Source organism: Eurosta solidaginis, chromosome 3 (genome assembly GCF_040869045.1).
Source record: "Eurosta solidaginis isolate ZX-2024a chromosome 3, ASM4086904v1, whole genome shotgun sequence".
Taxonomy (NCBI): Eukaryota; Metazoa; Arthropoda; class Insecta; order Diptera; family Tephritidae; genus Eurosta; species Eurosta solidaginis.
Window position 1 is genome coordinate 216,197,291 of NC_090321.1, and position 24,935 is coordinate 216,222,225.

Below are 24,935 nucleotides of genomic sequence, written 5' to 3' on the forward strand. Positions count from 1 at the left end.
TGGACCATAAGGAAAGGGGTGTTAGAGGCGTTGGTTCCACATTACAATTAAAGAGATGGTTGGTGTCATGTGGGGACACATTGCAAGCAGGGCATACATTTTGTATGTCGGGGTTGATTCTGGATAGGTAAGAGTTTAACCTATTACAGTATCCAGAACGAAGTTGAGCAAGAGTGACACGCGTTTCCCTGGGGAGTATGCGTTCCTCTTCTGCAAGTTCTGGATATTTTTCTTCAAGTACTGGATTCACCGGGCAATTCCCGACATAAAGGTCCGACGCCTGTCTATGGAGTTCACCAAGGACCTGCTTGTGTTTTTCCGCTTCATACGGCTGGGTTCTCAGGTGCCGTATTTCCTCAAAATGCTTACGGAGATGACTCATTAGGCCCCTAGGCGGTGCTGGTTCGTCAAACAGATGTCTGTTGGGATGCCCAGGTTTCTGGGTATTCAACAGAAACTGTTTGGTCAGCATCTCATTTCTCTCCCTGATGGGGAGTATTCTCGCCTCATTATGTAGATGGTGTTCTGGGGACATAAGAAGACAGCCCGTGGCGATTCTGAGAGCAGTATTTTGGCAGGCCTGTAGTTTCTTCCAGTGGGTGGTTTTTAGGCTTGGCGACCATATGGGTGACGCGTAGCACGTAATCGGCTGGCTAATTGCTTTGTATGTGGTCAAGAGCGTTTCTTTATCTTTTCCCCAGGTACTGCCAGCAAGGGATTTGAGGATTTTATTACGGCTCTGAATTCTTGGAACAATTGCGGTTGCGTGCGCACTAAAATGTAGATCCTGATCAAACGTCACACCCAAGATTTTGGGGTGTAGGACAGTCGGTAGCGTAGTGCCATCGACGTGGATGTTCAATATGGTCGACATTTGGGGCGTCCATGTTGTAAATAAGGTCGCGGAAGATTTAGTCGGTGACAATGCCAGGTTTCGCGAGGCGAAAAAACTGGAGAGATCAGGGAGATAGCCGTTTATTTTATTGCATAGCTCATCGATCTTAGGGCCTGAGCCTGTGGCCATTATTGTGCAGTCATCGGCGTAGGAAACGATTGTGACTCCTTCCGGTGGTGAAGGTAGCTTAGATATGTAGAAATTAAACAAAAGCGGGGATAGGACACCACCCTGTGGCACCCCTTGTTTAATTCTCCTTTGTTTTGATGTTTCGTTTCTGAATTGCACCGATGCCTGCCGACCACCCAGATAATTTGCGGTCCACCTTTTAAGACATGGGGGAAGGGTAGACCCTTCCAGGTCTTGCAGTAACGAGCCATGGTTGACCGTATCAAAAGCTTTTGACAGGTCTAACGCTACGAGTACTGTTCTATGGTGGGGATATTGATTCAAACCGCAATTTATCTGGGTGCTAATGACATTTAGCGCGGAGGTAGTGGTATGGAGTTTTCTGAAGCCATGCTGATGAGGGGCTAGCTGCAAATGTGCTTGGAAATGGGAGCAAAATGGCTTCAAGCGTCTTTGCCACTGGCGATAGGAGAGATATCGGACGATATGACTCACCTACGTTAGCTGGTTTCCCAGGCTTTAGTAGCGGGACCACCTTGGCCATTTTCCACTTCTCGGGTATGACAAAGGTGGAAAGAGACAGGTTGAAGACATGCGCTAAATATTTGAAACCCTCTTTCCCTAGGTTTTTAAGCATCGGCATGGCTATGCCGTCTGGGCCCACTGCCTTGGATGGTTTAGCGCGACCAATGGCGTCCTCAACCTCTCTAGCGGTGATGGTAATTGGTGACGCGCTGAGTTTGTGTTTATGTGCGTGTCTATTGGCTCTCCGTCTATCTTTGTCGACCGTAGGATGCATTATATATTGTCGGCAGAAAGTGCTCGCGCATTTTTTCGCATCCGACAGCACCTTATCGCCAAAGGCGATGGAAACTTTGTCTTTGTGCTTAGTCGGATTCGATAGGGACTTTACGGTGGACCAAAGTTTACCTACACCGGTAGAGAGGTTACAACCTCTTAGGTGCTCTTCCCATTTCGCCCGCTTGTGTTCGTCCACAAGCAATCTGATGCGCTGGTTTATATCCCTTATTTGGGGGTCGCCTGGATCAAGCTGTCTTATAAGGTCGCGTTCCCTCGCTAAGCTCGCGGCCTCCGCCGGGAAGTGGGGCCGGATTTCCGGAATTCTCCCGGCGGGAATGAAATGTGCCGAGGCGGATTCAATGACCTTACGGAAGGCACGCTCCCCTTGGCGGGCATCAGTCTGGATAGGGAGGGCAGCAAAGCTGCTGTCTGTTGCAGATTTATATTCTTCCCACTTTCCTTTTTTGAAGTTTATGAAAGTGCGTTTTTCGGTGACGATGAAGTCGGCGGTACGCTCGAACGAAATAAGTATGGGCAGGTGGTCGGATGCCAATGTTACCATCGGCTGCCAGTTGACGCAGTTTACGAGTTCTGCGCTCACGATTGAGATATCTGGCGAGCTATGACAGCTTCCTACCATACGTGTGGGGGCGTCTCCGTTTACTGTGCAGAACGTCGTTTCGTCTATTTGATCCGCCAACATCTCACCCCTACTGTCCGCCCGCAAGTTTGAATGCCATAGGTCGTGATGGGCATTGAAATCGCCTAAGATAATCCGATTGTTGCCAGTGAGTAAGGCCCCGATATTAGGGCGGTATCCACTGGGGCAACAGGTGACAGGAGGGATGTAGATGTTGATGATTTCTAGATTTGCATCGCCTGACCGGACAGATAGGCCTTGACGTTCTAAGACATTGTCACTGCGGTCGATGCCAGGATCAAATATATGATATTGCACAGAGTGGTGTATAATAAACGCGAGGCCGCCTCCATTTCCGCTCTCGCGGTCTTTCCTGTGGACATTATAACCAGAGCAGGTCTGCAATGCAGATCTTGCTGTGAGTTTAGTCTCTTGAATTGCAGCAATGCGGATGTTGTGCCGCTTTATGAAATCGACTATCTCCGTAATCTTCCCAGTTAGTCCATTACAGTTGAATTGCAGAATTCTGAAGTGCATGAGGGGTGACGCCGCCACTCTAGGGGTAAGTGAGGGGTGACTACGCCTAGGTTGTGGAAGGCCAGGACGCAATTGCTGTTGTGGCCTTGGGACTGGGCGCCCTTGGGCAAGCATTGGGGTACCCGGATGATTTGGGTTTGCGACCTGGCAACATGGCGCGATGAAACCCGTCGACGGGTTGCCGTCGCGGAGACCAGAACATCTAGGAAAGTGGCACCACCCAAGGCAGGAGCTGCATTGAGCGGATGTCGCAAACCTATATATTCTGTGCTGGCAGACGGTGCAAACGGAGGCAGGGACTAAGAGTCTGTTTCCCTGACCTGCACGATTGCTCCCAGAAAAGAGGGGGGGGGGGGGGGGGAGAAGAAGACGGGGGCAGGGGCTGATGCTCGGCATTGCTACCAGATCTACTACGAAGGTAGTAGTTATGAGTGGTATCAGCTGTTTGAGTTGTTGGCGCCGTGGGGCGCGAGCAGCAGCGGGTACTTGTTGTGGCTTGCTGAGCAGCGAAGCTGCTGGAAGGTAGTGGTGATACGCTTAGGCGTAGACTACGGGACGCCCTTGGGCGTGAGCAGCAAGGAGCCACAAAAGATTTATAAAAGTTACGTGGACGTCGGGTTTTGGGATCAAGCCCAGAACAACCTGTCCGATGCAACCATCCCTTGCACGAGACACACTGAACAGAGTATGACCATGCTAAAAAGATTCTTTTCTGGCAAATGCAGCAAAACCATTTCTCAGGACCGGGGTCAGGAGACGGACCCGGATTGGGTTCGATACCTTCCCGGAGTAAGAGAATATGTAGCAGTCCTGCTGCAAGGAGCTGCTGGGAGGATGACAATTTGTGGGAGGGACGAAACAAATTAAATGGGGTCACACTGAAATGACAGTCCTTGGTCGGGAAAAATCCCGAGTCGCTCCGGTACATAGAACCGACTGCCTTGGGAAGCGCCACACATCACCTCTTCGTCGACTTTAAAGCCGCCTTCGACAACACGAAGAGGAGCTGCCTATATGCCGCTATGTCTGAATTTGGTTTCCCCGCAAAACTTATACGGCTGTGCAAAATGACGTTGAGCAACACCATCAGCTCAGTCAGAATTTGGAAGGACCTCTCCGAGCCGTTCGAAACTAAACGAGGTTTCAGACAGGGTGACCCCCTATCGTGCGATTTCTTTAATTTGATGCTGGAGAAAATTATACTAGCTGCAGAACTTAACCGCACTGGAACAATATACTATAAAACCGTGCAATTACTGGCATATCCTGATGACATTGATATCATCGGCCTAAACACCCGCGCTGTTAGTTCTGCTTACTCCAAACTGGAAAAAGAAGCGGTAAAGATGGGTTTGATGGTGAATGAGGACAAAGCGAAGTACCTGCTGTCATCGAGCAAAGAGTGAGCGCATATGCGCCTTGGCAACCACGCTACTGTTGGCAGCCATAATTTCGAAATAGTAAAAGACTTCGTTTATTTGGGAACCAGCATCAACACTAGCAACAACATCAGCACTGAAATCCAGCGAAGAATCAATCTTGCCAATAAATGCTACTTTGGACTAGGCAGGCAATTGAAAAGTAAAGTCCTCTCTCGGCGAACGAAAATCATACTCTACAAGTCACTTATCGTACCCGTCCTGCTATATGGGGCAGAAGCATGGACCATGACAACAGCAGATGAAGCGGCTTTGGGAGTATTCGAGAGAAAAGTTCTTCGAAAGATTTATGGACCTCTACGCGTTGCCGATAGCGAGTACCGAAGAAGATTTAATGATGAGCTGTACGAGCTATACGCAGACATCAACATAGTCCAGCGAATTAAAACGCAGCGGCTGCGCTAGCTAGGCCATGTTATGCGAATGAAAGATGATGCTCCGGTCAAGAAAGTGTTTCTATCGGAACCCGCCTATGGAAGCAGAGGTAGAGGGCGGCCCCCACTCCGTTGGAAGGACGAAGTGGAAAACGATTTAAACTCCCTTGGTGTGACCAATTGGCGCCGGTTGGCGGAGCGATGGAGCGACTGGCGCGCCGTGTTGGACGGCCATAACCGTTTAGACGGTTAAGCGCCAATGAAAACAAGTAAGGAAGGTTAATTTCGGGTGTAACCGAACATTACATACTCAGTTGAGCTATGGTGACAACATAAGGGAAAATAACCATGTAGGAAAATGAACCGAGGGTAACCCTGGAATGTGTTTGTACGACATGTGTATCAAATGAAAGGTATTAAAGAGTTTTTTTGAGGGAGTGGGCGATAGTTCTATAGGTGGACGCCATTTAGGGATATCGCCATAAAGGTGGATCAGGGTTTACTATAGAATTGGTTTGTGCGATATGGGTATCAAATGAAAGGGGTTAATGAACATTTTAAAAGGGAGTGAGCCTTAGTTCTATAGGTGGACGTCTTTTCGAGATATCGCCATAAAGGTGGACCAGGGTGACCCTAGAATTTGTTTGTACGATATGGGTATCAAATGAAAGGTGTTAATGAGTATTTTAAAAGGGAGTGGGCCTTAGTTCTATAGGTGGACGCCTTTTCGAGATATCGCCATAAAGGTGGACCAGGGGTCACACTAGAATTTGTTTGTACGATATGGGTATCAAATGAAAGGTGTTAATGAGTATTTTAAAAGGTAGTGGGCCTTAGTTCTATAGGTGGACGCATTTTCGTGATATCGCCATAAAGGTGGACCAGGGGAGACTCTAGAATTTTTTTGTACGATATGGGTGTCAAATGAAAGGTGCTAATAAGTATTTTAAAAGGGAGTGGGCCTTAGTTCTATAGGCGGACGGCTTTTCGAGATATCGCCATAAAGGTGGACCAGGGGTGACTCTAGCATTTGTTTGTACGGTATGGGTATCAAATGAAAGATGTTAATGAGTATTTTAAAAGGGAGTGGGCCTTAGTTGTATAGGTGGACGCCTTTTCGAGATATCACCATAAAGGTGGACCAGGGGTCACACTAGAATTTGTTTGTACGATATGGGTATCAAATGAAAGGTGTTAATGAGTATTTTAAAAGGAAGTGGGCCTTAGTTCTATAGGTGGACGCCTTTTCGAGGTATCGCCATAAAGGTGGACCAGGGGTCACACTAGAATTTGTTTGTACGATATGGGTATCAAATGAAAGGTGTTAAAGAGTATTTTAAAAGGGAGTGGGCCTTAGTTGTATAGGTGGACGCCTTTTCGAGATATCACCATAAAGGTGGACCAGGGGTCACACTAGAATTTGTTTGTACGATATGGGTATCAAATGAAAGGTGCTAATGAGTTTTTTAAAAGGGCGTTGGCCTCAGTTCTATAGGTGGACGCCTTTTCGAGATATCGCCATAAAGGTGGACCAGGGGTCACACTAGAATTTGTTTGTACGATATGGGTATCAAATGAAAGGTGTTAATGAGTATTTTAAAAGGGAGTAGGCCTTAGTTCTATAGGTGGACGCATTTTCGTGATATCGCCATAAAGGTGGACCAGGGGTGACTAGAATTTTTTTGTACGATATGGGTGTCAAATGAAAGGTGTTAATGAGTATTTTAAAAGGGAGTGGGCTTTAGTCCTATAGGCGGACGCATTTTCGAGATATCGCCAAAAAGGTGGACCAGGGGTGACTCTAGAATTTGTTTGTACGATATGGGTATCAAACGAAAGGTGTTAATGAGTATTTTAAAAGGGAGTGGGCCTTAGTTCTATAGGTGGACGCATTTTCGAGATATCGCCATAAAGGTGGACCAGGGGTGACTCTAGAATTTGTTTGTACGACATGGGTATCAAATGAAAGGTGTTAATGAGTATTTTAAAAGGGAGTGAGCCTTAGCTCTATAGGTGGACGCCTTTTCGGGATATCGTTATAAAGGTGGACCAGGGGTGACTCTAGAATGCGTTTGTACAATATGGGTGTCAAACGAAAGGTGTTAATGAGTGTTTTAAAAGGGAGTGGGCCTTAGTTTTATAGGTGGACGCCTTTTCGAGGTATCGAAATAAAGGTGGACCAGGGGTGACTCTAGAATTTGTTTGTACGATATGGGTATCGAATGAAAGGTGTGAATGAGTATTTTAAAAGGGAGTGGGCCTTAGTTTTATAGGTGGACGCCTTTTCGAGATATCGCCATAAAGGTGGATCAGGGATGGCTCTAGAATGCGTTTATACAATATGGGTGTCAAACGAAAGGTGTTAATGAGTATTTTAAAAGGGAGTGGACCTTAGTACTATGGGTGGACGCCGTTTCGAAATATCGATATAAAGGTGGACCAGGGGTGACTCTATAATGTGTTTGTACAATATGGGTGTCAAATTAAAGGTATTAATAAGAATTTTAAAAGGGAGTTGTGGTAGTTGTATATGTGAAGGCGTTTTCGAGATTTCGACCGAAATGTGGACCAGGGTGACTCAGAACATCATCTGTCGGGTACCGCTAATTTATTTATATATGTAATACCACGAACAGTATTCCTGCCATGATTCCAAGGGCTTTCGATTTCGCCCTGCAGAACTTTTTCATTTTCTTCTACTTAATATGGTAGGTGTCACACCCATTTTACAAAGTTTTTTTCTAAAATTATATTTTGCGTCAATAAACCAATGCAATTACCGTGTTTCATCCCTTTTTTCGTATTTGGTATAGAATTATGGCATTTTTTTCATTTTTCGTAATTTTCGAAATCGAAAAAGTGGGCGTGGTCATAGTCGGATTTCGGCCATATTTTATACCAATACAAAGTGTGTTCAGATAATTATGTGAACTGAGTTTAGTAAAGATATATGGATTTTTGCTCAAGTTATCGTGTTAACGGCCGAGCGGAAGGCCAGACGATCTACTGTGTATAAAAACGGCGTGGCTTCAACCAATTTCGCCCTTTTTCACAGAAAACAGTTATCTTCCTAGAATCTAAGCGCCTACCAAATTTCACAAGGATTGGTAAATATTTGTTCGACTTATGGCATTAAATGTATCCTAGACAAATCAAATGAAAAAGGGCGGAGCCGCGCCCATTTTGAAATTTTCTTTTGGTTTTGTATTTTGTTGCACCATATCATTACTGGAGTTGAATGTTGACATAATTTACTTATATACTGTAAAGATATTCAATTTTTTGTTAAAATTTCACTTTAAAACAAAATTTTTTTAAAGTGGGCATGGTCGTTCTCCGATTTTGCTAATTTTTATTAAGCATACATATAGTAATGCAAGTAACGTTCTTGCCAAATTTCATCATGATATCTCCAACGACTGCCAAATTACAGCTTGCAAAACGTCTAAATTACCTTTTTTTAAAAGTGGGCGGTGCCACGCCCATTGTCCAAAATTTTACTTATTTTCTATTCTACGTCATAAGTTCAACCCACCTACCAAGTTTCATCGCTTTATCCGTCTTTGGTAATGAATTATCGCATTTTTTCGATTTTTCGAAATTTTCGATATCGAAAAAGTGGGCGTGGTTATAGTCCGATATCGTTTATTTTAAATAGCGATCTGAGATGAGTGCCAAGCAATCTGCATACCAAATTTCGTCAAGATACCTCAAAATTTACTCAAATAATCGTGTTAACGGACGGACGGACGGACGGACGGACATGGCTCAATCAAATTTTTTTTCGATACTGATGATTTTGATATATGGAAGTCTATATCTATCTCGATTCCTTTATACCTGTACAACCAACCGTTATCCAATCAAAGTTAATATACTCTGTGAGCTCTGCTCAACTGAGATAAAAAAAAAAGTCTAAGTTCGGGTGTAACTGAACATTATATACTCAGCGTGGGATTTAATTGTACATTTCATTTCAGATAAATTACTTTTCTACATAACACGTGGCACCGCCTGTTTAAAAAAAAATGTCTCCCCATTTCCTCTTACAATAAAACTTGATAAGTGAAATATCATTGATTCAAAACTATTTTTTGCTAAGTTATAGCTTATTATTCTAGTCGACCCTTTTAAACTTGTTTTATATCTAAGTGGCCGTGGTCTTTAACCGATCCCGTCCATTTTTACTAAAAATATTTTCTGCTATAAGGAAAATGTGCATACACAATTTCATTACGATATGTTAATTTTTCTTCGAGTTATGGCTCCCGAAACATAGAAAATTGCTTAGTCATAAAAGGGGCGGTGCCACACCCATTTTCAAACGTTTTAGTGTTTCCAATTTAATATTATAATTCAATTTAGAAAGCAAAATTCTATTGATACAAAGTTCTTTTTCGCTAATATGTAGCGTATTATTTTCGCCTACGACCCTTTTAAAAATATTTTATATGAAAGTGGGCGTGTCCTTAGCCGATTTCGTTAATTTTTCTTCAAAGCATTCCATATAGTAAAGGTAACCTCTCTGCCTAATTTTGTCACGACAGGTTTAACGATTTTTGATTTATGATTAATAATATTTGAAAAATTGATTTTAGCACAAGTGGGCGGTGCTACGCCCATTTTAAAATTTTTTCAAATTTTTATCGAGTCTCAATATCAGTCCACATGTCAAATTTCAACATTCTAGGTGTATTATTTACTTAAAAATCAGGTTTTTTGTATTTTCCAAAATGTTATATATATAAAAAGTGGGCGTGGTTATCATCCGATTTCGCTCATTTTCAATACCAATCTATTCTGGGTCCAGATAATCTCGTGTACCAAATTTGGTGAAGATATCTCAATATTTACTCAAGTTATCGTGTTAACGGACGGACGGACGGACGGACGGACATGGCTCAATAAAATTTTTTTCGATACTGATGATTTTGATATGTGGAAGTCTATATCTATCTCGATTCCTTTATACCTGAACAACGAACCGTTATCCAATCATAGTTAATATACTCTAAAATGTGTGTTAGTTGGTAGCTGGTGTTTGATGAGATGCGTCGGTCGATTTCCTTCGAACTGGCACATAAGTTGCGTATACCTCACGCGGTGGTTTGCACATAGGTTTGATTTCGATTGACGCATAGGGTCTCGAGATATAAGCCAAAGCGTGGATCCGGGTACCCCTAGAATGTGTATGTAATATTGATATCAAATGAAAGCTGTTGCTGAGAGCTTTAAAGTAATTTTCATTGCGATATTCCATTTAGTCGCATCAACCCAGGAGAACTGATAAATATGCATGCGAAGCCGAAATTAAGACATAACCCAGCCAGCATTTTTTGAAATTTTGATCAAAAAATATTTAAATATCATACCCCAAGATGATTAAAAACGTTCAAATTTATAAGCATTTTCTATTCGAAAACTAAGGTATCGTAGGGAGAAAAATGTGCCATAAATGTGATTATTCTTGAATAATCATTTATGATTCCTATTTCGAAACGCTTTTTATTCATTATTGATATCATTGTAAAATTGAGCTTTAATTGTTTTAGAGTAATATTTGACAGTCATTTTCTGATCATATTCGTGAACATATTTCAATCGTTTTGGTTGAGATTTTTGAATCATTTTTGAATGCGAGTATCATGGATTTATTCTTCATATCTCATTCAAAATAAGATACTACATAATAATCTTATTTCATCAGGGGAATAAATCATGCGGAAATGAGCTATACGAACCACTAACTCGCAAACAAGCTTGACTGATATACACCTGCGACTACAACATCCAACATCAGCTATTATCGTCTACATCTTAAAATACGGATACGACATGGGATGTGTTGAAGCCGTATCCAGTTATATCAAGATAGTTTCACTTACCTGAGGTTCAGATAGCTCACAACCTTTGTATTGTTCAACCATTATGTATTTTCTGGGAAGCCGAAGGTGTAAAAATGGTTGGGGAAATCTTCGGTCACATTTACATTATTTACATTTTGAAGAATATCTTTTGTAAAAATGATAAAATTTTTATATATTTTTTCTTAGCTTTATGATTGAAAAAATATGTGTATGTAAAAAAAAAACAAGATTTTTAATGAAAAGTAAAATGTAAACAAGTATAAAATTCATTATTCAGTCAACAAATATATTCATAAAAGATTCAAAAAGCTGAATTAAAAATGATTATAAATTTTTGATCACACATTTGATTCAAATATGATTCCAAAACGTTATTGAAAAACTATATTCAGTTTGTGTTCATCGAAAGGTAAGCATATTTGAATATTCTTTTTGTTGATTTTTTGAAATATTAAAATTTAATCATCAAATGACTTCAAAATGATTCCAAAAAGTTATCGAAAAATGATTTTCAGTTTTTGATCATCAAAAGTGTTCATATTTGATTATTTCTTTTGTTCAATTGTATGATAACTCATTATTTAGTCAGAATGAGTAATCAAATTGTATTGATATGTAGGGAAATTCAAAATTTATTCACCTAAATGCTGAGTGGGAAATTAATAATACCCACATACCTATTTACATACGTCCTATTCGATTTGCTTGAAATTTTGTATATAAATTTGCCTATATTAGTATTTACGATCCTTTTTCCAGGAAGTAGACCAGAGACGGACTGGGACTGAGATTAGGACTGGGATTAGGACTAGGACTGGGACTGAAACTCGGAGTGGGACTGGAACAAAATACATACCACCCTCTGGGACTGGCAATAAGGGATGAAGAAGAATGAGAAGAACTTGAGAGAAGAGAAAAGTGAGAAGGAGACTGAGAAAGAGTTAGAATGAGACGAAGATAGAGATAGATGAAGCGAAAAAGACGGAGGGTGGAGCGAATAAAAGGATTAGGAAAAAGTGAAGAGGGGGGAGCGCAGTGTTAGACGGAAAAAAGCTTATTAAAATGTATGCAGATAGACTAAATTTAGGGCAGAACAACGCGTGCCGGGTTTGCTAGTTCATTATAAAATTTAAAAAATTGTTCTAAGGAATTATGCAGTTAAGTACTTATCGGTTATTTGTAAACTGATTGCTTCCTATTTCTACTTCTAACATTTCTCGAGAAATCGCAAAGAAACAACACAGTTAACGGATGTCATATCGATTTGGGAGCAAAATGGCTGCAATTGTTAAAAAATTTGGAAGCCAAGCAAACCTCCTGTGATTGAATTATGACTGGGGCCTTATTCTGTAACTTGGTTCGAGCGGTAATGCGATTCGAAAGCTGTCAAAACACAATTAAATTTTTGTTTTCAAATCCGAAAGTAGTTTTTTCGAATAGAGTTACGTAATAAGGCCCAAATGCTCTTAAAAATCAATATTTTCTAAACTGCAGTTGGAAGAGTTGTAGTCAACTCTAACAGTTTATTCCGGTACTGAAAAATTGGGCCGAAGAGCCTTATCTAAATTTTTACTTTAATTTCAGCCATGGACTCAAATCTTTATGATATGAAAAAGGCGCAAGACGAGTACTTCGAATATATGTACAATCTACGTCAGCAACAATTACAAGCTCAAGTACAGGCGCATGCGCAGGCACACGTGCAAGCACAGCAACAGCAACAACAACAACACTTATTGCAAGGTGTCGATTGGGCCCGCCTAAACTCACGCACTTGGTCACCATTGGCTACATATTTGGGACAACATGATCCATTAGCTGCTGCTGTTAATAGCGCATCTGCTAGCGCTGCATTACAGATGAGCAATATGAATTCTGGCTCCCAGGATATCGCCGCTTCAGCTTGGCCTATAGGTGGCGGAAGTAGTAACTCATCATCATCGACCGGCGCTGTTGGAGCTAATAATGTTACCGTTAATTCAACCGTCATACGTCCACCACCAGGTTTGGAGAGTAATTTTCAAGGTATAGCTAATAATACGCAAGCAACTGCACAACAACAACAGCAGCAGCAATCTCTAAGTGATGCAACACATGCCAACAATGCCGCTTCTAATATGCAGACATTTGATCCATTTAGTTCGCTTAGTTCTATTTGGTCAGATAGCTGGCAAAAACGCAACAATAGTAATAACAGTAATAAGAGCAAAGGAAATATGAATTGAAGAATATTTGTTGTTGTAAGGTGTGTGTGTGTGTATGTTTGTTTGTGTAAGTAAGTATGCGGGACTGCATGTACTGTATGTTACAGTCAGCGCATCAAGGCGTTAGGTTGAGCGATTTAAAACGATTGGCAGGTGTAAATGGAATTTTTTTTGTTTCTTGGCAACATCTTGTTACTGGTTTTACAAAATATTCATTGGCAAAGCAAAAGAAAAACTATGGTTTTGAAATTTTTTATTTCCTTTGTATCTTACGATTCCAAATCAGCATTATTGACCCAGGCTCAGATCTATGGTAAAATCTTTAAATCTTTTTGTATTTTGAAACTTATGGCGTTTTCATTTCTGGAAGAAATGTTAATCTCATGTTGCACTCTTAAATACTAACTTTTGTCTACCAACAGGGTGACATTATTTTCAGAGAATAAAACGCAATTATTTTCTTTTATAAACATTTTTAATCTGCAAGTTTTTTAATTGAGCGTTTCAAGAAAATTTGTATCCCAGTTTTCAGAATTTTCAATTCAGCATGGAATAATCTGAAAAAAATTAGCTTCGTTAATTTTAAATAACGAAAAACATGCAAACCAATTTCAAAAAGGTTTTCGAAAAAATTCGTAAACTGGATCAGTGTTAGTCAAAGTATAAGTTTCAAGTCTCAAAATTCGCATTGATTTTAAAGTTTTTAAGGGATTTTCAGATTTCGAAAATAGCAGTAATAATAATTTTAGCAGCAAACACATTTTATTCGTTATTAACTTCTTCAATATACATATTTTGGTCAAACCAATTTTAAAAAGTTTTCAAAAAATATTCGAAAATCCGAGAGGTGTATAAAATCTTCTTGAGAACTTCTAAATTGTTACTTGAAATTTTCTGAAACTTTCTGAGTATACAGGTCTATATTCCAATCAATTTTAGAATAACGAAGTGCCTACTAAAAAGTTGGGGCTTCTAAAAATTCGTATTGAAACTCTAAAATGTTTTTCTCCCACGGTAAAACCATTAAAAATTGCGAATTGGGAGACTACAAACTTAATTATGATTAAAATAAGATAGGGCGTTTTCAACTGAATTTTGAGGTGTGGCGTTTTGGCCGGCAATTTTTTGGAAAATATTTTGATAGGGCGAACTAGGGCAGCCGAGATTGGATGATATTCCACTCAGCCGTCGATATTTTTCGTTATTTCAAATTAATTAAGCAGATATTCGCATACTTAATTGGGAACTGAAAATTTCGATATGTTTTTTAATTTCTGTAAGAAAATTTTTTTTTCATGCTTCATACATATTCGAAATAAGTATTTGAAAGGCGATTTTCATAAATCGACAGTTGAGTCGAGCGTAAGAATGATCTAATGAGATATGTATTTGATTTAGGGCTAAAAAATTTTCTTTTTGCTCGTACGCGTTTCGTTTCTATTTTGCACCTTCGTCAGGTAGTGCAGTATATTTGAAGTTGAGAAAAATTTCCACTCGCCAATCATTTCCGCCAAACGCTCATTGAGTACGTTTTTTTGTTTGTTTAAAAGTGTTAACAACTTTTTATTAAAATATCGCTCATTTACTTGAATAGTGTCATAACTCAAAAAACACAATTTTCCAGGAGAGCCATTCAAATATTTTAACTGTCTTATGTTGCGCATATAAAGTCATATTTTCATTTTTATAGCACGTGGTATATTTAACTGATCACAAAGGTTTTTTCATACAACATAGATCATGATATTTGGTACGCCTATATGTAATTAACTCAAAAGTCATGTTTTTTGAGTTATGACACTATTGAAGTAAATGAGCGATATGAATTTTTTTCTTTAAATTCTAAGCTTATGCTAATAATGACCCTAATGTTATTTAGATTAATATTTTGAAAAATGTTGCCATATATGCTCACCCCTTTCTTCATTTATCCCAATAAACCCCCTGGCCGTCCGTAAATTGTATTTACAACAAACAAAAAGTCCAAAGAAAGAGATTACTATATCGAGCGCTTAGAGAGCGTAAAAATGAGTATTGGAATTAATATAAATTGTAACAAGATACGAGCATTTTGAAATATCACTGCTATAAATACTATTTTTCATATTTGATTAATTAAATTTGTATATTTGTTAGAGCTTACGATTTCTTCTCGAACACATGCGAGATTTTCGAGACCCGAGAAGTCGAGAACTCGACTTCTCGCGAGATTCTCGTGTCTCGAAGTACTCGTAAATCTCGCAAGCTTCTCGCCATTCTTACTTAATCCCTGTATGGACAGTATTTATACACTCCGCTTTTTTTACTTGTGACTTCTTTGTTGATTATATTGCTTTCCAATAACATTTAACTCAAAACATATTTATTATACATATAATTTAGTTCACAATATTTTATTTTTCAACGAGACATCAAGAACACGGCTTCTCGCGAGATTCTCGAATCTCGAATTACTCGTAAGGCTCGCGAGATTCTCGAATTACTCGTAATACTCGCGATCTTCTCGAATTTCAATTCAGTCGCTGCGTTCGCAATATTCTATACATTTCGGGGTTTTTTACTTGTGGTTTTGCGAACATTTTGGCTTGTGCTCCAGAAGAAATCGTAAGCTCTATATAAAACGGCCAATGAAACGATTAAGTTGAATGTCGAGAAGCTAGCGAGCCTTGCGAGTGATTCGAGATTCGAGAATCTCGCGGGAAATCTCTTCTCGAACATGTTCGAGAAATCGTAAGCTCTAATATTTGTTTTAATCTTCCACTGTACCAAAAAATTAGCACGAGGCATGACAATTGTGAAACTGATAGAGCACTGGAATCATGTACAAGCGCTGATTTGTTCCCAAGCCGTACACTCATCTTTACTTTTCGAATTATTTCATTTTTGCAAAAATATTTTCGAAACAGCATTACATATCGGTAAGTTAGTTTACAAAGGCCATAACCAACAGATTTTTCGAGACTAGGGGCTTCATTCTGTATTGCGAACGATAGCTCAGACGAACGATTCACCTCCAAACGATTTCATCCAGCAATGGTATTCTATATAATTTTCTTTCAGCTTTTACGTTTCTTACTTTATGTCAAACAAGAAGGTGAAAGCAGTTGTCAAATGATATGTTACCATCGTTTGACATAGTGCAAATACACTTGCGATTCGTCTCTTAGGCGAAACGAACATTCGTTTCGTAATAGAATATGAGGTGCTAAGTTTTTTCGGAGATTTTGGTATGATATATTAAAATACAACCTCAGTAAAATGTTGGAACTTGTTATTGGAGTTATTCGACTTCAAAATAGGCATATTTTTTTGTAATGAATGTGAAAATAAAATGTTTTTTGGTTTTTCTGTTGTTTTAAATTATGCACAATAGAACTTCACAAAGGTCGCAGTGCTTACAGGCCTAATAATAATAAATTTTAAATTTGTTAGAGGTAAGAGGCTTTGTGAATTAAGCCAATGATATGTAGTTCTTGTTATAATATTTTTAATAGTATTTTAACTAACCAAAAAATCTGAAAAAATTTGCAAATAATTTTTGCTACGTGGGTTGCTATTTATATTTTGACCCTAATAATGAAAAGACAGTAATTTATTATCGAAAATGGCTTTATTCTTTTTCGAAGTATTCTCCATGATAATCAATACACTTTTGCATGCGTTCAAACTAATTTTTGTAGCAATTTTTCCACTCCGATTGAGGTATCTCCAAAATATGGTTTCACGGCTTCTTCAGGCGCTGAAAAAAAAGAAGTACGTTGGCCACGCAATTTATTCTTGATTTGCGGAAATCATTTGGCGCCAAATCAGGGCTGTACGGAGGGTGACTCATTAATTCGACGTTTTTGCCAGTCAAATAGGCGGTTGTTTCAGCTGATGTGTGAGAGCCGGCATTGTCAAGATGAAGAATGATCCTTCGTTGCCGCTTCTTCTTCCGTATTTCACCAAGCACTACTGGCAAACAAATGGTTGTATACCATTCGGAATTCACCGTTCTTCGTTGCTCTAATGGCACGGTAACCACATGTGTAGTTATACCGAAGAAACAGGCGCTCGTTTTCTGCGAAGTGTTTCGCGCACGAATCACTTTTGTCGGCTTTGGCTCATCTTGGAAGATAGATCCCAGATTCGTCAGATGTTATATAGAGTTTTTGATGCAACGCGATTGTATTTATTGAGCATTTCTTTGCACCAATTGACACGATCATCTCTGTGAGCTTTTGTCAAATTATGCTGGATCCAACGCGAACAAATTTTTTTCACAGCTAAATGTTCATGCAAATATCTTATTGATGCTCGTCATACTAATGCCCAGGGATGCCTCAATCTCACGATAAGTCGTATGACAATCTTGCAATAAAGTTCGCGCACAGCGTCAATGTTATGTTGCACAACAACTGATTTTGGACGACCTTCACGACTTGTCGTCCCTGAGCGAACGGCGGCCACGATGGAATTCGTTATACCAGCGTTTCACAGTGGCAAAGGATGGTGCTTCATCACCAAAAGTGGAAGTAAGTTGTTCAAAGCACTCCTGTGTTGATAATCCACGTCGAAAGTCGTAAAAAATCATCGCGCGAAAATGTTCACGAGTTAATGCGATTTTTCGCTGAGATACATTTTTTAAGTTACTGTAAACAACACAAGTTGTGTGCTCAAATGTCAAAATTTTCTGAATAAGGTTATCTTAAAGCCGTCAAACTTTCAATTAAAAACGTCAGATGGCGCCGGCAAACAATTAGTGTTGGAAAGGCTCAAAATATAAATAGCAACCCTCGTATTTTTTATATTTGTATTTTCCCAATTTGTAGTTGTTTTGCTTGCTGGGTAGAAGTTTTACATTTTTTTTTACTCGCTGGTGCATGTCTAACGCTTTTTTCACCCATTCCGTTTGATTGGGCCATTGTGGCTTGATTTTGGTACATGGTGAAGCCACACATAACCACGGTCATTTAATAAAACAGGTTAAATAAGAAAATAACTTCCAAGGCTGACACATATAGAGTTTACATAAACCTTTTATTATCAATATTTTTATAGTTACATATAAAACTTCAATTAAAGTACATGCATCGAACCTTGAAAATAACTTATTAAGATAACGACAATACAAATCGAAAATGATTGTGACGTTTTGGGACAAAGCAGTGGGTGTTTAGATGCTCTAGAACTCATTTATAATTGTAATCGGATTGGTGGCACGCATAAACCGACCTGTTAAATTTATTAGTAATCAATTAATTGGATGCCTTTTTTAATGGCCAATGATTATTTCAATTGTTGCACGGGATAATTTCTACATACAAGTACATTTTAGGATGCAATAGTTAATCGTAAGCGCTTATCGAGGCGAATATATACATGCGCATTTTTTTTTTTCAACAAAGCGGAAAAATAATCGAAAATAATCAAAAAAATTTAAAAAAAATCAAAAATAATCTATTACTTTTGATTATTTCTGATTTTTTTTTCAATAATCGGAAAAAGTCATGATTTTTTTTTTGATTATTTTTTTTTTAATCATTATTTAGCAGGTCTGGGCTGAACGCATGCCGAAAATTTGTTTTGAGACAATATAAAAACTAAATATGTATTTTGATTTTTTTTAATTTTTGATTGGATCTTTTTTTCTTAATTTAATTTACATGTATTAATCATTTGACTTGACTTTGTTATTTAATTTTAATGTCATGAAACAAGAATAATAATTTATTTTGGATATTTATAAGTTTTATCTAAAAACAAAAAGTAAACAAAAAACGAAATGTTTAACGAACTGGCAATGAAGTCATAATTTTAAATTAATTAAACTACATACTCAAGAGTATTGCTCAACACGACCGTACTACAAACAACAAAAAAGAGACACTATATTGCCACACAATAGCCACAACCTTGATGCATAAGAAATAAAAGATTTGATTGAAATTAATAATTTATGAAAAATGATGAAGGAAATTAAAAACAAAAACAAACATTTTATGGACTTAAGTGCAGTTAACGCACATAATGAAATACATTACATAACTAAATAAGTACTACATACAAACCAAAAACACATACTTTGAAGAATATATTTAAAACCCAATTTCATTTATTTGCAAAATATATATATTAATGTGTTATTATTTGGAATTTGCGTTTGTGGTGAACCTAATATCCTGCTTGTCGGAATAAAGACACTAGCAGAAAGTTTTGGAGAGGGTTTATCGATGTTGATGGCCACGCAGTCGCCCAGAATATAAACCGGCGCTTCATCCCGCAGCTCAAAAAGGCGACAGATTTGTGTATCAGTTAGATTAAACTTACTTAGGTGATAGAGAAGACTACATTGTACCGTATACACCCAGCAAGGGTTCATAGGTACTTTTTACTTAGATTAAGTTTGCTGACACTCTTGTTGCTAGAAGTATAAACAATTCGGCCTGTTGTTGTTGTTGTAGCAATGCTTCGCCCCACCTAACAGCCGCGACTGATCACAAATTGTCATCAATATCCTCTAACGGGAGTCCAAGGAAACTTGCTGTTTCAACAGGGGTGGACCATAAGGAAAGGGGTGTTAGAGGCGTTGGTTCCACATTACAATTAAAGAGATGGTTGGTGTCATGTGGGGACATATTGCAAGCGGGGCATACATTTTGTATGTCGGGGTTGATTCTGGATAGGTAAGATTTTAACCTGTTACAGCATCCAGAACGAAGTTGAGCAAGAGTGACACGCGTTTCCCTGGGGAGTATGCGTTCCTCTTCCGCGAGTTTTGTATACTTTTCTTTAAGTACTGGATTCACCGGGCAATTCCCGGCATAAAGTTCCGACTCCTGTTTATGGAGATCACCAAGGACTTGCTTGTGTTTTTTCGCTTCATACGGCTGGGTTCTCAGGTGCCGTATTTCCTCAAAATGCTTACGGAGATGACTCCTTAAGCCCCTAGGCGGTGCTGGTTCATCAATCAGATGTCTGTTGGGATGCTCAGGTTTCTGGGGATTCAACAGGAACTATTTGGGCAGCATCTCATTTCTCTCCCTGATGGGGAGTATTCTCGCCTCATTATGCAGATGGTGTTCTGGGGACATAAGAAGACAGCCCGTGGCAATTCTGAGAGCAGTATTTTGGCAGGCCTGTAGCTTCTTCCAGTGGGTAATTTTTAGGCTTGGCGACCATATGGGTGACGCATAGCACGTAATCGGCTGGCTAATTGCTTTGTATGTAGTCATGAGCGTTTCTTTATCTGTTTCGGCCTGTATTTGCCCTCGGAAGTCAATCCAGTGTTGTCTGCACTTCGCTATTGCCCAGTTACTTATTATTTCCCAAGTGTGTGCCTTTGTGAGTACACAGCAGGTCCCTATAAATTGGCTAGGTAGTCTGCCTGTACATTCGGGTTTGCTAATTATTTTCTCGACTCCATTTCTAAAGGGGTTTCCGTGATCCATGAAATCTTGTAATAGAATACACCGTCATCATTGGGACCATGCAGATTTTGTCAGCTCTGTGAGTTATATTTTCATAAATAACAGTATTGTAATAATTATGACAAGATAAAGCTGTGAAGAGATTAACCCAAGCATTTATTCCAATTCATAGTGCGCCTAGTTTTTGCTACAAAAAGTTTTTATGCAGACCTAGAACGACAACTACTAAGTCCAAGTACCCATAATTCTTGTCAAATACTTATAAAAGACGACAGTTTTTTTTTTTCTAAATTTAATAAATGATGAGTTTGACCATCAGTCCAATTTTCGCTATAATTGAACATTTTTTACAATTAATAGAAGAAACACTTTCATCTTGCAGATAGTTGCAATAGTTTTTTTTTTTCTTCGCTCTAATTTTATTTCAGGTCTGCCAGGCTTATTAAAACTTTATTCCACAATTTTGGTCTATTTATAATTTAGTATGCAAAAACGTTAATTTATTTCTCTAACAATAATTATTTTTCTTTGTATGTAACAATGTTTTTTTCTATTAGATCTGGTATTTCAACAGCCAACCATGGTGCAAGCTGTAAACATATAAAGAAATGATTTAAAAGGATAAAAAATTAAGATTCCACTAATGTCGTCTCACCCCTAAGGCCATTGCGTGCGCAATGCCAAATTTCGGTACATTGCGTGCCCATAAAGGTTTAAAGTGATCAGTTAAACAAATTTTACCACCACGATACATTTTCGCCGTTTTTCCATCTAGTTCGGGAAGAGCAATTTCTGGAGCAGTTGTTGGATAAGTTACAGGTATCTGAATTAAGTTTATTATTAGTATACATTTAATAGAGAATATAGTGCGTTAGAGTAAATAAATAAAAAATGGGGGATTGCACAACGAAGTTAGGTCGGTTCTAGAACAGAAGTCTTCATGTAAGGAGCTAGTTGGATCTCCCAGTAGTTTCAACGTGGTCATATCAAATCGTTGCGGCGATAGTCAGGTCAAAACCTTAATGGTGCCATTTTTCGGAACGTACCGGATTAATATCCGGAAAAGGATCATCAACATCGATAAAAGTCCCCAAAACTTTAGGGGTCTCCTTTCTCACTACAAGAAGAGGACGAAGGAACTGTACTTTGAAGACACCTTATAACTTAAGATACTTTGTTAGGCTACAACAGTTTTTACATAAAGAAGAGCCTTTATACATTACCGGCAATTCAGTTCCGATTGTGAACTAATGTATGGTTGATTTTAAATCGCCCATCATGCCACCTTCTTCAGAGTGTATGCCTGTGTCAGTTTCTCTCATATAGTCCTATCAAGGAGATAAATAGAGTTATGTTCTTGCCGAATAGGTGGCATCTACTACAGAAACTTTACACTCCAAACCCAGAAATTGTTTTCAGCTCATTAAATTTATGTCAACAAGAAGTTAATAAAAGTCACCCTAATTTCATTATGACTGTTCTTGACCACTTACATCGAATTCCACATCAAATTCATATTTCAACAAATTGTGCATGTACCAACATTTTCCGAACCAGCGCGTTCCTTCCTTATTGGATTCTAAACGAAACCAGTCAGTTCCAGATTCTTTATTGTTCTGCACATATTTTATGAGAGCCTGATATTCCTCCTTCAGTCGCTGCACCCATACATCTTTGTCGCGAGGTCCCGCACGTGTTTGCAGCAATGGAATGTTGCTAAGAGTTTTTTTGGTGCATTCATCAACCATTTTCGGGTATTATAACATTCAAATTAAACTAATTTCGCCGAAGAAATTTCTACTGGACAGCACAAAAACAATAAACAAAAGTTTCCTCCTGCTGTTGGACTGAGGAAAATGACACGTCAAAGAGTACTAAAATGTTAATGTTGCCACAAGATTTTAAAGTAAAAGATTTTTGTGATCACAAGCGACAACAGCCAAAGCCGACATAAGAAATAAAATGCAAAACTTTTAACTCGAATTTACATAGAACTCTTGCCTCAATATAAGTTAAGATCCTCTATCCATTCGGACTTTAATCGTGGAGTAAAGTGGATCGTCCCGCGTTTTTCTTTAAGTGTTGCGTGTTAGTGACTGAAAAGTTTTGTGTGTGACAAATATATTTAGAACTGTTCTCACGTTGAATTTAGTGTGTACGATACATATATTAAATTGGTGAGTATTTTGGTTGTGTGACAAAAAATATATAGTATACTTTTGGATAAATTAATAACAAAAAAAAGAAAGAAGCAATTTATTACAGTGCCCAAAGAAAAAAAGGCAAAGGTGTCTTACAAGGCACCTAGAAATCTTAAAGACACTATGGCGTCGCCGACCCGACGGTCGGTGACGTCCACGGATGCAAAGGATGCACCTAGTGCAACCGGAGCTAACAAAAAACCTAAAATAGAAAAAAATGAAAATGTAACTGGTTTCTTTGAGCTTAGTAGTGAGGGTTTGGTGAAATATAAAGGTGAGGATTCCATGTGCAAGGCAATGTCCAAAATCAATGAAAAATCGAGTGTTGCATCCATCAAAGCAAATGAAAATTCTAATGTTAATTTCAACATGGTTCAAGCCATGGATATAGAATTGAAGTTTGGGGATGATGAAAGCAAAAAAGGCGCCAAAAACGCCAAAAATGGCGGGAAAGAAGAAAGCAACAATAGTAGTGTGACATTAGGCAATGCTAGTGGTAGTGTAGAAATGGAAGGAAATGAAACAGACACAGCTAAGGGCACGAACCCAAACATAAGTACAGTTACAACCACAAAGATAGGTAATGCACAAAACAGTGCAAGACAAAAATATGAGGACAGACCATTAATACAATACCCTCAAAATTTCCAAGGTGAAATTTTTGTGCTAGTAGACTCTTCGTCACATGCCACATTGAAAAATGAAAAAATGACAAATGGTCTCACACTATTCAGTCAAATAAGAGACTTGCGTATAATAGACATTGACCACATCCAAGCCATTGGAAGAACGTTATATAAAATTATCTTCAAAAGTACATATCATGCTAATAACTTTGTTATAGACCAACGTGTCATCCAAAGAGACTTGAAACCATTTATTCCAAGAACTGCCTTGGAAATATACGGAATTGTAAAAGGAGTACCACTCTGCTTCTCAGATGATGATGTTGCCAAAGAAGCAATCACGACTATACCTATAGTGTCGGTGAAACGCTTTACCCGAAAAGACCCCAACACTGACAAGTATATTGCGACTATGACTTTAAAAATTGGGTTTTCAGGAAATAACATTCCTACCCACATTATATACAACTACACAAAGCTAAATGTTGAGTTTTTCATCCCTCCCCTCAGACAATGTGAAAATTGTGGCAGAATTGGTCACACAAAGATGTCGTGTAAAACGAAGACACGTTGCTTAACATGTGGTAAAGCTGAATGTCAAAATCCAAAATGTGTATCTAACACCTGCATTCTATGCAACAATCAGGGCCACTCTGCCAGAGATAGGAATATATGCCCACAGTGGGAAAAAGAAGGAAAAATTGCCCGCGTCAGGGCTGTCAAGAAGCTAACAAGAAAGGAGGCACTGGATTTGTACTACCCTCGTGGTGGTAACAGATTTGAAATTCTTGAAGTTGAGGAAACAGACTTCCCTGCGTTGGAAAATGAATATTCAAATATTGTCGATAAAGAGAAATTTCACCAAAAAACAATATAGCCATGTGGCCAAAAAGGGCAATGAAAGATACAAAACCCCACCTCCCAGAGAATCTCCTCCCAAAATAGTTAGACAAAAAAATCCAATTAATCCTGTATTCAACTCTCCTGAATACCAAAAAGGATTAGTATCCCAATTTGAAAAGTTCATAAATCAATTAATTAAAATCTCCCAAAAAATATCTCTAGAACATAACAACTCCAACGCTCTTGAAGAAATTCAAGGCCTCAAAGGCCAATTTGAAGCAATAATTGCTCAAAAAGATACCCTCCATATTCAACAATCAAATCCCTTCAAAAATCATGAAAATAATGCAATATAATTGTCAATCATTAAAAGCTAATATAAACACAATAGAATTTTACCTAAACAAATACAATTTTGACTTCGCTTGCTTAAGCGAAGTATTTTTATCCAGAAACACATCTCATAGAAAAATACTCAATTTTAATTTATGTAAAAAACATAGGAATGATGGCTATGGTGGCGTAGCCATAGCTGTCAAAAGAGAAATCAAATTCCGCAAAATTAATTTCAATAGTGAATATGATGTTTTAATTATACAAACAAAAAACTTAAGTCCAAACATAATAATTTGCAGCGTATACTTCCCTCCAAATATAAATACCAGTAACTTCACTGGTGAAATTTCCAGAATTTTAAATTTTTTAGAACGATACAACAATGTTTTTTTAATTGGTGATTTTAATGCAAGATCCACTGCTTGGGGTGACACATGTGAGTCAAATAAGGGAAAGCACTTAAATCATCTCATACAACAATCCAACTTTACCAATATAAATGATGGCACCTACACATTTAAAAGTGACATCCGTACAAACAACGGATCAGTACTCGACTTATGTTTCGTCAATAACAATTTCATATACAAATTTTCTGTAGATCAAACCAGAATTGGAGGAAGCCATCACTTTC

At 38.5% G+C, this 24,935-nt stretch overlaps 2 protein-coding genes across 2 annotated transcripts in view; one reads left to right on the forward strand and one right to left on the reverse strand.

Moving 5' to 3' along the window:
- Tmem131 (Transmembrane protein 131) overlaps nt 1-18,996 on the forward strand; it is a 33,477-nt gene extending 14,481 nt beyond the window's left edge. Inside the window, exon 4 of the mRNA XM_067775053.1 lies at nt 12,267-18,996. Within this exon, the coding sequence (XP_067631154.1) occupies nt 12,267-12,907 (641 nt within the window). The 3' untranslated portion in view covers nt 12,908-18,996. The remainder of the gene's footprint in view (nt 1-12,266) is intronic.
- A 1,694-nt stretch (nt 18,997-20,690) lies between these two features.
- Nucleotides 20,691-22,170, reverse strand: Ufc1 (Ubiquitin-fold modifier conjugating enzyme 1). The gene is made up of 3 exons (XM_067775056.1): nt 21,789-22,170; nt 20,951-21,118; nt 20,691-20,885 (listed from the first exon to the last, which is right to left on the reverse strand). The coding sequence occupies exons 1-3, from the start codon at nt 22,041-22,043 to the stop codon at nt 20,814-20,816; spliced, it is 495 nt and encodes a 164-aa protein (XP_067631157.1). The 5' UTR covers nt 22,044-22,170; the 3' UTR covers nt 20,691-20,813.
- Nucleotides 22,171-24,935: the final 2,765 nt, after the last annotated feature.